Here is a 15,202-nt window from a genome sequence, read left to right as displayed (position 1 = left end):
CACCTTACACTTGACAGCACGAAGCAGCGGTTTAGCTTTGAGGCCATGCTGCGGATCTTCCTGCTCAATAACATCAACTTCTGATTCCACATCTATCATATGCATATTTGAGGATTTCTATACTACTGAACTAGCCTCGATCTATCACAACCTGGTGCATGGCTGTGCCCTGGAGGATTACTGTTTTCTGTACTCCTGTGTGCTGCCTGAATATGACCCACTTTCTCACAGGCAGCACTTCGACTAGCAATGGGGACAATTCCCTTATTTTGAGGCACCGTGGCAATGGTGGTATCTTGCTTTCTGACTCTGAGTCTGTAAACTTGGTGGCTGTAGCCTGGGTATCGCTAAAATTCAGTGGACCTCCCATGCCAGCTCAGGAAAAGTACTCCCTTCTAATCTATCTCTGTCTCTTTCTGCTATTTCCATGGCTGTGGCCCCATCCCAAGCCTCCTCCCACGTCAGTTTCTTGCCTCGGCCTGGAATTAGTTGTTCGTTCAGCCCTCCACAAACATGCCTCAGATAAATTTAGAAAATTATTCCATACCCACAGTTACGAGAGAGAGTTTCTTTAATTTGAGAATGTAATTTGCAACAGTCTCACTTGTCAAGTGCTTCCTTTGACAGAACATGTCTCTCAGTGCAATTTCATTCTTAGTTATGCAATAACAAAGGGCAGCACGGTGGCGCAGTGGGTTAGCCCTGCTGCCTCATGGCGCCAAGGCCCCAGGTTCGATCCCGGCTCTGGGTCACTGTCCGTGTGGCGTTTGCACATTCTCCCTGTGTTTGCGTGGGTTTCGCCCCCACAATCCAAAAGTTGAGCAGGCTAGGTGTCCCTTAATTGCTGCTAAATTGCCCCTTAATTGGAAAAATGAATTGGGTACTCTTAAAAAAAAAAATTTTTTAAGTTATGCAATAACATTAATCCAGCAGTGCCGGGCACTCATGGAGAACATTGATAAGACACCACCTCAAAATCATTTAGCCCTATCGTGATGAGGAAAACATTTAGTTTATCCTCATCTCTTACTTTATTTGCTTTCAGCAAAATGTGTAACAACGGTTATCACTGCTGCCTCACAGTGCCAGGGACCCAAGTTCAATTCCGTTCTCGGGTGACTGTCTGTGTGGAGTTGTATGTTCTCCCTGTGTCTCCGTGGGTTTCCTCCGGGTGCTCCGGTTTCCTCCCACAGTCCAAAGATGTGTAGGTTAGGTGGATTGGCCATGCTAAATGGCCCCTCGTGTCCAAAGATGTGCAGGTCAGATGGAGTTACAGAGATAGGGAGGGTGAGTGGGTCTAGGTAGGGCATTCCTTCAGAGGGCCGGTGCTGACTCAATGGGCTGAATGGCCTCCTTCTGCACTGTAGGGATTCTATGATTCTATGATTCATTCATAAGTAACCAGTTCCCTTTGTTAGGGTTGAATTTCATCATTGTCCCAACATGAGCCTTCAATGCTGTTTTTCCAATTGTGTACCACGCTGCCTCACTGTGTACCGGAATACAATTTGCACACACAGAACACTCTTTCAAATTCCCCAATCCCCTGAAAACCAACTTTAGAAATTCCATAAATGTGTCATAATATTCCTCAGCCCTTAATATCTCAAATGAAATGTCATAAAGAATTCCGTGCCAGCATTGTCAGCATCCTTCTGTTGTGCGGTGCATTGAGAAAGACGAACAAATGCTCAACTGCTGGCAGTCATTATTAAATTAACTTTATTTACAGGTCCCCAACAGAGAGGGCAGCAGTGAGGGAAATAAAACAGAAAATGCTCAGATCTTGCAATATACTACACATGTGCTGCATAAGAGCCACTCCTGTTCAAGTTGAATGAAAGTAGCAGAGAACAAATGCAACAACCATGTCATGATATGCAAACATGCAACCAATGAACACTCAGAATAGGACACAACCAATGGGCAGTCAGGACACTCAGAGGTGGCATCACCACAAAGGGGCATGATATAAACACTATAAAAGGAATGAGGCACTCACACCCTGCCTCTTTTCACAGACAGACATCTAGAGAGTTAGACTGGGTTGATCAGCAGCATCACACCCAGCACGTGGCTTAGAGCAAGCTGGTACAGTTAGACTGAGTTACTACAGTTAGATTAGCAGAGAGTCAAACTCATTTGAGAACTGTGTTAATAGTTCAATGAACACGTTGAACTCATTTCAGAGTCTGGAGCAGTCTTTAGTTAAGACTGCATCAAGTAGCAGCCTGTGTTATCCGAAGCAGCATAACACAACATGATACCAGAAGGACTGTTCAATCTATTTAGTTCAACTCAGCAAGATCCGTGACAACCAGCTACTGAATACAGGCACAATGGACAAGATTCAGGCTCCTCATCAGCTCAGGACCACCGGCAATCTTAGTGCCAATTGGCGATCATTCAAGCAGACATTTCAACTATACATGGAAGCATCCGACCTCAATGGTGAGACCGATGCCCGGAAGATAGCTCTTCTACTCACCACTGCGGGTGACCATGCAATAGAGATCTTCAACTCCTTTTACGTTTCCGAAGGGCAGGACAAAACGAAGTACGAATCCATCCTGGACAAATTCGACAACCACTGCGAGGTGGACACCAACAAAATCTTCGAGCGCTACATCCTCAAGCAGAGGATGTAAGATAAAGACAAATCCTTCACCTCCTATCTAACTAACCTCAGACTGCTAGCGTGATCCTGCAACTTCGGTGATATCACTGACTCCATGAACAGAGACCAATCGATTTTGGAGTGCACTCTGATCCTCTGCGAGAGCAATTGTTGAAAATCAAGCACATGACTTTGCCAGTCGCGAGTGAAACGTGTACTGTGCATGAGCACTCTAAAAATCGCTAATCACAGTACAAAACGGCTGAAAGTGAAAAACAAGCCTCCCACAAGGTGGAGAGTGTTCAGGCCAACTCCCGGACGCAGCGCCTACACATTGACGAAAGTGGCCATTTCATGCTCTCTTCCCGGGGCCCGACGCATGCGCAATGCGATCGGGAACACAAAATGGCCTAAAACCGCACTGCGCAGGGGCAGACGTCCGAGAAGGGCACCGCACATGCGCAACAACACACTGAGACGTCATGACGTGTGCGAACTGCGGCACCACCCATTTTTTTTAAAACTGCCCTGCAAGAGGCAAACACTGTTTAAACTGTGGGAAACCAAACCACTATGCAGTCCTGTGCAGATCTGCACCACCAGTCAGGAGCCAGCAATCCGAATTCCGACAGCGGCGCATCAGAAGTGTGCAACACTGAATGCATGACTCTGATCCAAGCAGTGCGACGGATCCAGATGATGAATACCTGGTCAACACTTACCGAGTGGGCATTATTACGAAGTGCGAATACGCCACACCGAACACATCGCGAGTCCAATCAATCCTGCCCGTGGATTCCGAGGACGAATGGCATGCAGTGATGAAGGTCAACCACTGTCCCACCCAGTTCAAACTGGATACAGGTGCCTCCGCCAACCTGATTTCACAGGTGGACTTCAAGAGAATCAAGAAGCCCCCACAATCCTTCCAGCTGCCTGCAAACTCCTGGACTACAATGGAAACGCAATCAAGGCACTGGGATCCTGCCCTCTGCAGGTGACCAACCGACACACACAAGCAAGCTTACGCTTCGTGATTGTTAAACCAGACAGGGCGTCCCTGCTAGGTGCGCACGCCTGCAAGCAACTGAACTTCATTCAAAGGGTCTACACCTCTACGCTGTCCCATTCGGATCTTCAGGCCAGCATCGACGACATCCTAACCCAGTACCCAGATGTATTTAGCGGGATGGGCACGCTGCCGTACGAGTACAAGATTCTACTGCGGCCTGATGCCAAGCCAGTGGTCCACGCACCACGATGAGTCCCTGCACCACTGAGAGAACGCCTGAAGGCAGAGCTCATGAGTTTACAACAAAAAGGCATCATCTCCAAGGTCACTGAACCAACCAACTGGGTCAGCTCGATGGTGTGCGTAAAGAAGCCTTCGGGGGACCTACGCATCTGCATTGACCCCAAGGATCTAAACAGAAACATCATGCGGGAACATTGCCCCATCCTGAAGAGGGAAGAAATTATGAGCGAGATGGCACACGTGCGCTTCTTCACAAAATTGGACACATCCCAAGGATTTTGACAAATCCAACTTGAAGAATCCAGCAGAAGGCTCTGCACCTTCAACACGCCTTTTGGCAGATTCTGCTACAACCGAATGCCATTTGGCATCATCTCGGCATCAGATATTTTCCATCGCATCATGGAACAGATGATGGAGGGAATAGAAGGGGTTCATGTCTACGTTGACGATATCATAATCTGGTCCACAACCCCAGAGGAACATGTGTCTCGACTCCAGAAAGTATTCCGACGCATCCATGAACATGGCCTCAAGCTAAACAGGTCCAAGTGCTGTTTTGGGACATCCATGCTGAAGTTCCTGGGTGATCAGATTTCACAACACGGTGTGCGCCCGGACACAGACAAAATTAAAGCCATCGAGGCAATGAAAGTCCCCGAGGACAAGAAGGCAGTACTACGCTTCCTGGGAATGGTCAATTTCCTAGGCAAGCTCATCCTGAATTTGGCCACACAACCACGGCTCTACGCAACCTGGTGAAAAAAATCAACTGCCTTTGAGTGGAAGGCGGAGCACCGAACAGAGTGGCTGGAGCTAAAAGCCAAGCTCACCACTGCACCCATCCTTGCATTCTTTGACCCAGACCGAGAGACCAAGATATCCACAGATGCAAGTCAGGATGGTATTGGGGCGGTGTTGCTTCAAAGCGATGCCACGTCATCCTGGGTACCAGTAGCATTCGCGTCACGGGCAATGACACCCACTGAGACCAGATATGCGCAGATTGAGAAGGAGTGTTTAGGTCTTCTCACCGGCATCCTCAAATTTCATGATTGTGTCTACGGCTTGCCAACATTTACTGTTGAGACGGATCATAGGCCTCTGGTCCACATCATCCAAAAGGACCTGAACGCCATGACGCCTCGTTTGCAGCGAATTCTGCTCAAACTCCGGAGGTATAATTTCGATTTGGTGTACACCCCTGGCAAGGAGCTCATCATCGCTGATGCATTGTCCCGCTCCGTCAACTCACCCAGTGAACCACTGGAGATCAAAGAGCACATTGAATTGCAGGTACAACTGTGTGCAAGCACTCTCCCGGCAACAGATGAGAAGATCATTCTCATCCGAGAAGAGACAGCCAAAGACCCCCTGTTGCAGCGAGTCATCCACAACCTCAGCAATGGCTGGCAGAAAGGGCAATGCCCTCAATTCTACAACGTCAAGGATGACCTGACGCTAATCAACGGCATCCTGCTCAAGCTGGACAGGATAGTCATCCCGCTACATCTCCAGAGCATGGTGCTGCAGCAGATTCATGAGGGACACCTGGGCGTAGAAAAGTGAAGACGCAGGGCCCGGCAAGCTGTTTACTGGCCCGGCATCAAACAGGACATCACGGACATAGTCCTGAACTGCAAAACCTGTCAGAGGTTCCAACCAGCGCAGAGCAAGGAGACACTCCAACCACAAGACCTTGAGCCCTCTCCGTGGTCCAAGGTTGGCATTGACCTACTCCACGCGAATGGTCACGACTATACCTTAATCATCGATTACTTTTCGAACTTTCCTGAGGTGCTGAAGGTGCCAGACCTCACCTCACGGGCCGTCATCAAAGCGTGTAAAGAGACATTCTCACGGCATGGCATCCCGAACACCGTCATGAGCGACAATGGCCCGTGCTTCCACAGTCGAGAATGGTCCACGTTTGCCGAGAGCTACAATTTCAGGCATGTCACCTCCAGTCCGCACTATTCGCAGTCCAATGGCAAAGTCAAAAAAGGGGTGCACATCGTTAAGCAGCTCATCCGCAAGGCCTCGGACTCCGCTTCCAGCATACACCTTGCACTACTTGCGTACCGGGGCCACTCCCTTGTTCACTGGCATTTCGCCAGCTCAACTCCTGATGAACAGGGACCTGCGGATGACGCTTCCAGCCATACACCTGCCCAACCTTGATCACCTCCCGGTGCTGCAGAAGATGCAGCAGCTTTGCGACAGCCAGAAGCAGGGCTATGACGCACATGCCACCGATCTGGATGTGCTATCCCCGGCAGACACGGTCAGGATCAAGATACCGGATGGTGGGTGGTCTGCTCTGACTGTCGTTGTTCGACAGGCCACGCCCAGATCCTATGACATACGTATGGCTGATGGCTCCATTGTGCAAAGGAATCGAAGGGCACTGCGAAAAGTTGCTTGCCCACAACCACTTTCCCCTCCATTTCCACATGTCGAATTGCCACCTCCAGACACCTCGAACCACGAGGCCACCAGTCGTGCCTTCCACTCGCCTGTCAAGACACCATCATCCCCTTCACCACCTCTCCAGTGGTCGACGAGGATCAGACGCAAGCCTCAGAGACTGGACTTATGAGCATTTGTTTTGTTTGTTCTGTTCTGTATTCCTCAGTCAGTCACATTAGACAGACACATTCACATGTATATACATCTAAAAAAAAGGGGGGGTGATGTCATGAACTGCAAACATGCAACCAATGAACACTCAGAATAGGACACAACCAATGGGCAGTCAGGACACTCAGAGGTGGCATCACCACAAGGGGGCATGACATAAACACTATAAAAGGGATGAGGCACTCACACCCTGCCTCATTCCACAGACCGACATCTAGAGAGTTAGACAGGGTTGATCAGCAACATCACACCCCAGCACGTGGCTTAGAGCAAGCTGGTACAGTTAGACTGAATTACTACAGTTAGATTAGCAGAGAGTCAAACTCATTTGAGAAATGTTAATAGTTCAATAAACACGTTGAACTCATTTCAGAGTCTGGAGCATCCTTTAGTTAAAACTGCATCAAGTAGCAGCCTGTGTTATCCGAAGCAGCATAACACAACAAACCAAACCCCAGTTGTTTTTGTTCAGTTTGTCTTCCTGTTAATAGTCTTCCAAAACATGCAAGCTAGCAGTCTCCAGGGTGGAATAACCTTCCTCTCACAGAGGGTCCAAAGATCTTATGATGTGAAAGTCAGCTGGTACTCTTGGAGCATCTCCAGCTCAGAAACTGCTGCTACTTTGCAGTCCTAGGACTGTCAATGTCGATGGCTGATTTGTCAAGTCGAGCTGAAGCTGAGCCATCCAATGGCCTGGCATGGTAGCACAGTGGGTAGCACTGTTGCTTCACAGCTCCAGGGTCCCAGGTTCGATTCCCGCTTGGGTCACTGTCTGCGTAGAGTCTGCACGTTCTCTCTGTGTCTGCGTGGGTTTCCTCCGGGTGCTCCGGTTTCCTCCCACAAGTCCCGTAAGACGTGCTGTTAGGGGAATTGGATATTCTGAATTCTCCTCCCATGTACCCAAACAGGCGCTGGAATGTGGTGAGTAGGGGCTTTTCACAGTAACTTCATTGCAGTGTTAATGTAAGCCGACTTGTGACAAAAAAGATTATAAAATAAAAGGTAGAGTTGACGTCATGAATTATCCACATAGGTCTTTTGCTGCTTGTTTGTTTAACCCGTAACTCCTTATCCCTACACATTACATGCCTCTAATTGTGAACAATTTAAAAGGTCTCTCATTGCTAATAAGTTAGTTTGAATCCACCTGGGAAATGGGACAGATGCTTCATTACAAACCATCACCAGATGTGGACAATATCGTATAGTGACATCTTTATGTGTGGCATCAGCTGCAACTGTGGAAAATCAGTTCCGGGGTTCACACACTGTGGGTCAGAACCATGCAAGGTCCTACGTTTTATACGACTGCAGTTCCCAACTGGGGAGCAGTGGGATGATGTTATTGTGAGGAAAGGGGGAGAAATCAGTCACATTTCTTGCTGCCAAACACCATCCATCGGCTCCCGCTGGAAACATGTGTTTGGTGTAATGGGTGAGAAGGAAACCCGACGTGGCTTTGATGCCCTCTATGTTTGAATGACCAACGCTCATTGCATAGGTTCACACACGGAGAATGGCTGAGCAACCGAAGAGTGACTGACATCTTCACTTCCATAAACTACAACGTGGGTTAGCACATTTAACAGGATGAAAAACCCTTATATTTTGGCAAAAATATGTAAAGGTCGTTAATTGAAAACTGAATGCTGATGAGACGATTGGGCAGTGGCTGGGAGGAGTTCCTGATCCTTGCAGTAAGGGAATGCTCATTATTGCACCAAGCCAAGAACCCTGACGTGTGGATTAACACTGGGTAGTGAAGATGTAGCAACTTTTGATACAGAGTGATAGATGTTTACAGCATGGAAACAGGCCCTTCGGCCCAGCTTGTCCATGTCCCCCAGTTTCTTTCATGAGCTAGTCCCACTTGCCCGCATTTGGCCCGTATCCCTCTCTGCCCACCCTTCCCATGTAACTGTCAAACTGCTTTTAAAAAGACAGAATCTTACCCGCCTCTACCACTGCATCTGGCAGCTCGTTCCAGATGCTCACCACCCTCTGTGTGAAGAAATTTCCCCTCTGGTCTCTTTTGTATCTCTCCCCTCGCACCTTAAACCTATGCCCTCTAGTTCTAGACTCCTCTACCTTTGGGAAAAGATGTCGACTATCTATCTTATCTATGCTCCTCATTACTTTATAGATCTCTATAAGATCACTCCTAAGCCTCCCAAGCTCCAGGGAAAAAAGTCCCAGCCTATCCAGCCTCTCCTTATAACTCAGACCATCAAGTCGTGGTAGCATCCTTGTAAATCTCTTCTGCACTCTTTCTAGTTTAACAATATCCTTCTTAGAATAGGGTGACCTGAACACAGTACTCCATGTGTGGTCTTACCAATGTCATCTACAACTTCAACAAGACGTCCCAACTCCTGTATTCAATATTCTGACCAATAAAATCTAGCATGCTGAATGCCTTCTTCACCACCCTGTCCACCTGTGACTCCACCTTCAAGGAGCTATGAACCTGTACCCCTAGATCTCTTTGTTCTGTAACTCTCCCCAACTCCCTACCATTAACTGAATAGATCCTGCCCTGATTTGATCTACCAAAATGCATCACCTCACATTTATCCAAATTAAACTCCATCTGCCATTCATCGGCCTACTGCCCAGTTGGTCAAGATCCTGTTGCAATCTTATATAATCTTCTTCACTATCCATTTTGCCATCTGGTGTCATCTGCAAACTTACTAACCATGCCTCCTACATTCTCATCCAAATCATTTATATAGATAACAAATAACAGCGGACCCAGCACCAATCCCTGAGGCAATATCAATTTGCAAGGAATGATCACAACCACCTGAAATTCATGGTTGTACAATTCCAACATAGAACAATTAATGGCCTTTATAACTTTGTCAAGAAGCTGGTGGGTTATTTTGCAATGTGCCAGCTAATTCAACAGACTCCTGGTTGTCTTCATAATGTGTGTATTTATTTCTTTAAGAACCTCACTAAGCTCAGCTGTAACCCCAGATTGGAGAATGACACTCAAATATTGATCTGTGACCTCGGTAACCCCATGAAACGTGGCGCAAAGGTAAGACCTGCGGAATATGTGCCTATTGCATAATACTAGATGTACCACAGAATATTGCAAATTAATTTACCCCAATACTTTCCTTCATTCTTTTCTCTTGTTACCGGGGCCTGGTCCATGGCACTGATTTCTCCTGCCCCCTTTCTCCCTCCCATGTGGCCATTTCTGGCAAGTCAGCCAAGACAGAAAGAGTGGCTGGGGGAAAGGATGGGGATGTGTCACTGTTGAGTCCGGTTTCCCACAATTGTTTTTTTTCCCCCAGGAGGATTCACCAGATACCAAGCGGACTGCGGTAGTCCAAGAATGCGGCCCACCACCATCTTCTCGAGGGCAACCATGCTTGGGCAATGAGTGCCAGTGGCGGCCACGACTCAAGAACAAACAAAATAAAACCCAAATTGATTTTTGCTCTTTGCATCCCCTGAACTGTACAGGAGAAATTGCAATGCTCCAGCTTTCACCCAGGCTGCAATACACTACAGCCCGGTCTCGGAGTGGTGTGGCACGGTTGTTAGCACTGCTGCCTCACAGCACCAGGGATCCAGGTTTGGTTCTGGCCTTGGGTGATTGTCTGTGTGGAGTTTGCACGTTCTCCCCGTGTCTACCTGGGTTTCCTCCGGGTGTTCCGGTTTCCACATGGTCAGAAGATGTGCAGGTTAGGTGGATTGGCCATGCTAAATTGCCCCTTAATGTCCAACGGTTAGGTGGGATTGCAGAGATAGGGTGGGGAGTGATTTTGGTGGGGTGCTCTTTCAGAAGGGTCAGTGCAGACTAGATGGGCCAAATGGCCTCCTTCTGCACTGTCGGGATTCTATAATTCTATGATTGTTTCATACATAGAAACATACATAGAAAATAGAAGCACGAGGAGACCATTCGGCCCTTCGAGCTTACTCTGCCATTCATTATGATCATGGCTGATCATCAAGTTCAATACCCTGATCCAGCCTCTCCCCCACAATATCCCTTGATCCCTTTAGTCCCAAGAGCTGAAATTACACAATGTTTTGGCCTCAATAACTTTCTGTGGTAGTGAATTCCACAGATTCACCACTCTCTGGGTGAAGACATTTATCTTCACCTCAGTCTTAAAAGGGTTACCCCTTATCCTCAAACTATGACCCCTAGTCCTGGACTCACGCACCATCGGGAACATTATTTCTAAATCTGTCTAATCCTGTTAGGATTTTATAAGTTTCTATGCATTTTCCTCTCCCTCTTCGAAACTCCAATGAATATCATCCTAGCTGATTTAGTCTCTCCTCAAATGACAGTCCCGCCATCTCAAGAATCAGCCTGGTAAACCTTCACTGAACTCCCTCTGCAGCAAGAACAAATAAGGACACCAAAGTTGCACACAATCCTACAGACCTCACCAATACCCTGTACAACTGCAGTAAAACATCCTATTCCTATACTCAAATCCCCTTGCTATGAAGGCCAACGTACCATTTACCTTCGTTACTGCCTACTTTACCTGCCTGCTTACTATCAGCGACTGATGCACGAGGACACCGAGGTCTTGCTGAGTTTCAACCTCTCTCAAATAATAATTTGCCTTCCTATTTTTGCCACCGAAGCAGATAACCTCGCATTTATCCACATAATACTGCATCTGCCATGCATGTGCCCACTCAGTCAGCCTGTCCAAATCCTGCTGAAACAACTCTGCATCCTCCTCACAGCTCACCCTCCCACCCAACATTGCACCTACTGCAAATTCGGAGATAATACATTTAAATCCAAACCTTCCTGAACTGTATGGCTCATGAGGTGTTCTATTCAGTCATCCAGCCGGTGAACTCTACTCCCCTTTTACTGCGGTTTGACAAAATAATACACATCAGCCTGTAAAATACAGGGCGCGATTCTCCGATCGCGGGACAGAGTGGCCGCGACATCGTGAACGCCGTCGCATTTCACAACGGCGCGAAACGGGCGCGGGCACTATGATTCTGGCCCCCACAGGGGGCCAGCACGGCGCTGGAGCGGTTCATGCCGCTCCAGCCTCACTTCCTGGCACGCACTGGGGGCGGCGCCAACTCGCGCATGCGCGGTGGCTTTACGGAATGCGCTGGCCCCGACACAACATGGCGCGGGGGTTCTGGGGCCGGACGTGCAACAAAGTAGGCCCGGGGGGGAGAAGAGGCTGGCCCGCCGATTGGTGGGCCCCGAATGCGGGCCAGACCCCATCAGAGGCCCCCCCGGGGACGGAGCCCCCCCCCCCCCCACAGGCCGCCACCCAACCCTTCACGCAGAGTTCCTGCCGGCAGCAACCAGGTGTGGACAGTGCCGCCGGGACTCTGCTTTTTCCGCTCGGCCCACGCGGGCCGGAGAGCCGCCCGCCCGGCCTCATACAGCGGCCCGCCACCGGCGCCGCGCCAAACACGCCGGCGCAAATCGTGCACCACGTTGGGGCGGTGTGGCGCGGTTGCGGCGATTCTCCGGCCCGGCGTGGGGCTAGGAGAATCGAGCCCACAACCTCTGAAGTTTAGTTTAGTCTTGTGGTGTGCATGCTTCGTAAATGATGATTTAACGTTATGTCCCCTTTTCACATTTGGGTGTTTTAGACATGAATCCCACATGTCCCCCGCAGATGGAGTATCCTTACATTTAATCAGCCTGTGCTGAACGAGAGCTTCGGTTTGTTATGACAAGTCTTCTGATAAAACCCCAGGGCTGCAGCTTAAACGCTGACTGTAAAATAAAACTCTGAGTTGTTACTTAACGTATTAATCAAGGCTTGGATTATTTGCTTTGCTGTGCATTGATTATTAATTGCTGCTTGACTTTATTTATACGCTAAACAGCTGGTCTCTTGACTGAAGCAGCTGCGATGACAATAAAACCAACCCATCTATTTTGTTGCTCTTTAGTTATCTGCAGGGCTCCATTTCACGGTGCACAGCTTGGAGCAGGTGGAGAGTGTCACATTCAGCATGCAGATTAAAAGGTAAACAAGATAGAGCCTCAGCAATGAAAGGACTGGAACATACAAATCCGATCAAAGGTCATGATGTATCTAAGCTCTTGTCTTTTGGCAGCAAAACTTAGTCTGTAGCTGGCCAACTCTTACGAATATGCTGTCCAGGCAAGGAAAATATGTGTTGGGAAAGTTTAGGCCAGGGGCAAGAGGGTGGGACAACCGGCCAGGAAATAATTCTTAACAGCAAGGCCTGTGGTTTATGTTCCGCTTGTGATAGGACCTTGAGAGGCTGCAGAAAAGGCCGCTGAGATCAGAAATTTCTCCTGCAAGATTGCCCAGCCTATGCACAAGAAAGGCAACCTTCTTTTATTCATTCATGGGATGTGACCAGCATGTGGTCTCTGGCTAGGCTAGAATTTATCGCTCATGAACTGAGTTGCAAGCCAGGCACTTAAGAGTGAACCACATTGTAGCCATCTGGGATGGCCAGGTCCCGATTACAAAATGGACACTGCAAAGAATGCAGGGAAAATTGGACAATGCTAAGAAACAAACGGGTGCAAGCTCTGTCTGTTGATTAGAACCTTAAGCTCTCAGACAGGACAGAAACTACCAAACAATCTACATACTAATGAGCCATCTCCAGGGACAAAAGGGAAACATTTAGATACACAATGTTAGGACAGACTCCCCGGCGCCAGAAGAAACTAAGACAAAGCAGATTGAAAGTCACCAGGACACGCCCGGCGATCAGGGAACCACCCCTCTATTGGACGAAAATCGATACAGATGATTGGGAAAGACCCAATTAGTTGAGGCCAAGTTCAAGGCCCGCCCAAAAGCGGTGAAGCCTTTTTCCGTATAAAAGGTATCCCCCAAGGGAGAAACGCTCTCCTTTGGCTTTGGTTCTCAGCGAAGAGAGAGACCTGCCTAGCAGCTGCAGCAGACCAAGTAAGTCCCAATTCAACGCACGCTACGAGATAGACGCTCCTAGTTGCTACCCTGTGAACAGCTCAACCCAGCAGCCTCAGAACCGAGCAACGGCCATTGTTCCTCTGACTGAGTGGGCGCCCGAAGCTAAGTATAGGCTTTAATAATAGTGGTAGTTTAGTTTGTAGAGTTTATGCATGAGTAGATTTGACTGTGTGTAAATAAATGAGCATTGCTTTTGAACTTACGAACTGGTGTATCGAGTCATTGATCAGTATTCGGTTCGGAACCAATGTGGCGGTGTCGAAAGATACCTGGCGACTCTTGAACAAACGTGATTAAACAGAACCAAATTAAGAGCCAACCAAAAGTTAGCAACATTTACTGGTGACATCTGACGGGACTCGACTTAGAAGTGACCTAACCACTCTGAGAGAACCCAAATTTGAATTGAGAAGCCAATTGGAAACAGAAAAGCCACTAGCGTCAAAACAGTACTGATCAAGCCTCTGAGATTCGGAAGTGTGTTAATGCATGCGTACTAACAGGAATATAAGGTAAACCTGAGAGATATTGTTGCGAAAAACTGTCGGGAGATTTGTAGGCCAGAAATTAGCGTAAGCCTTACCCGTGTTTACATCACCACTTTATCACCCTCTGTTCCCAATTCAGTAGAGATCCTAGTAGAGAAAATGGCAATGAAGGCAATGGAATGCCTTATGAACCCCTTTGAATTCCAGGTCACGGCGACCAGCAGTAGAGTAAGACAGTGTAACGTTTGGGAAGATGAGATCAGAAAATATCTCAAATGGAAAGAATGGCCCCTTTGGAGTGAATTCTGTGATAATGAGGAAATAGGACCTGGGAGTATAGGACATACTTGGTGGGAGAACCTGTCAGAGATCCACAAGAAGAGCTTAGGGAAAGCTCGCAAGCCGATGGATATCATGTCCTGTTTGGCACAATTGTGAGGCACAGAGGAGGTTGTTAGGACACTCCGTAGAGAGATAGAGGAGAGAGACAGAAGTAGTGAGGTAAACGTGAGTGAGGTAGAGAAAGAGAATCGAGATCTGAAAGAGCAGTTAGCAGCAAGGGACGGAGAGGTGGATGATGCCAAGTGGGCACATCAGTCTTGTCTCGCGCATTTGAACAGTTTTCAGACACAATATGATAAGGCCTACCAGGACACGCAACGTGTGGTCTTGGTAAGATAAGAAACAGAACAGCAAATTGAGAAATTGCAGAAACAGTGCAATGATTTAAAAGCAGCCCTACGAGCACTCCATACTTCCACGATGGAACAAAGGCAGAGCTCAGTAGACCACGCAAAATGCCAGAAGCAAATTGCAGAATTGCAATCTCTGCTGTCCGTGCAAAATGGATTTCAAAGTACATTCGGACCCCAATTAAATCAAGAAAATGGCCCCGATTGGCAGGAATTGAACGAGACCGCCCATAGATACGTACATGGGACATGTACGCAGGAAAAACCCCAGAAAAGGAAAGCGCCCCAACCCTCAACCAAACAGGCAGAACACACCCCATGAATCCTGTGGCCACACACCGCAGGGCCGCAGGAGAAGGAGAAGCAGATTTCCTTTACACAACCCCGTTAACCGTGACCCAATTACGGGACGCGTGTGGAAAAATTACACCGTTCCTTCCCACATCAGACCCCCACCAATTTTTCGCGAAAGTCAAACAACAGGCTACCATGTACAGACGAAAAGGAGCAAGTGAAGCTCACAGTTTTAAGCCTCGACCCTTCAGTCGTGGCAGCACTTCCCG

The 15,202-nt window shown here is 48.2% G+C and overlaps 1 protein-coding gene across 2 annotated transcripts in view; it reads left to right on the top strand.

Annotated features, from left to right (window-relative positions):
• Positions 1 to 15,202, top strand: part of LOC140398399 (integrin alpha-8-like) — a 223,488-nt gene that overhangs the window by 159,672 nt on the left and 48,614 nt on the right. For both annotated transcript variants that reach the window (XM_072487047.1, XM_072487046.1), the window contains 2 exons: positions 9,466 to 9,558; positions 12,435 to 12,511. In XM_072487047.1, coding sequence (XP_072343148.1) covers positions 9,466 to 9,558; positions 12,435 to 12,511 — 170 coding nt within the window. The remainder of the gene's footprint in view (positions 1 to 9,465; positions 9,559 to 12,434; positions 12,512 to 15,202) is intronic.

Source organism: Scyliorhinus torazame, chromosome 21, assembly GCF_047496885.1.
Source record: "Scyliorhinus torazame isolate Kashiwa2021f chromosome 21, sScyTor2.1, whole genome shotgun sequence".
In the NCBI taxonomy this organism is placed as follows: domain Eukaryota; kingdom Metazoa; phylum Chordata; class Chondrichthyes; order Carcharhiniformes; family Scyliorhinidae; genus Scyliorhinus; species Scyliorhinus torazame.
Note: the sequence above shows the minus strand (reverse complement) of the source record. Positions and strands in the feature narration are given on the sequence as shown.